Source organism: Penaeus monodon, chromosome 15 (genome assembly GCF_015228065.2).
Source record: "Penaeus monodon isolate SGIC_2016 chromosome 15, NSTDA_Pmon_1, whole genome shotgun sequence".
Classification (NCBI taxonomy): Eukaryota; Metazoa; Arthropoda; class Malacostraca; order Decapoda; family Penaeidae; genus Penaeus; species Penaeus monodon.
Window position 1 is genome coordinate 25,885,161 of NC_051400.1, and position 720 is coordinate 25,885,880.

At 37.1% G+C, this 720-nt stretch overlaps 1 protein-coding gene across 1 annotated transcript in view; it reads right to left on the reverse strand.

Moving 5' to 3' along the window:
* LOC119581860 (survival of motor neuron-related-splicing factor 30-like) overlaps positions 1 to 468 on the reverse strand; it is a 7,085-nt gene extending 6,617 nt beyond the window's left edge. Inside the window, exon 1 of the mRNA XM_037930003.1 lies at positions 341 to 468. Within this exon, the coding sequence (XP_037785931.1) occupies positions 341 to 394 (54 nt within the window). The 5' untranslated portion in view covers positions 395 to 468. The remainder of the gene's footprint in view (positions 1 to 340) is intronic.
* Between the last annotated feature and the right edge of the window lie 252 nt (positions 469 to 720).

The following is a 720-nucleotide window of genomic DNA, read 5'->3' on the forward strand; positions in this document are numbered from 1 at the left end:
TATTGTTCTGTACCAATACTACCAATAAACTCTAGGCATCACAAACACTCCATTCACTCCAAATCGGTTAATATCGGCGACGCGGTCATTTCTATCCGTGACAGGATCAGACTTAACATCAATTCCTCTGTTTTTTATTTCAGTAACATGCAATGTTAGTAGAAAATGGGGAACTAGCAAGAAGGCCAAACAACATTCACTTTGATATCCCACGAAACCTTTACGCCAATCTTTTACCTCTTTTAACAAAGACTTAATTCCCCATCAATGGCATCTTTAGGCTCTCCAAATTATTACAGACTGATAAAAATATTCCCAGACGAATTTCTGTGCGCCTTACCTGCTCTAATTGAACTTTATAAGTATGTAAACTGGCACCGAGATCCTCCGCCATTGTGTTTTGTTTACCAAGAGTGTTGTGGTGAAGATCGACAACGCCTTCGGTCTTCAGAACTGCACTCTAATTTCGACCTTTTATGCACTGTAGAGAATCTATATCGCAGTTTTTTATAAATCAACAGCGCATTCTTTACTTAACTGAGTTTACGGGCTTTCATAGATTGTGGCAAAACGGTATATATAAGGTCATATTTATTGGATATTCCTTGGGAGCGCAGCAGTTTGGCAAATCTTGTGAAATTTATGAATGTTTATTCGAAAAAATAAGGTAAAGATTCATCTAAATCGCAAATTCATCAGCTATTGATATTTCTTTCCAAA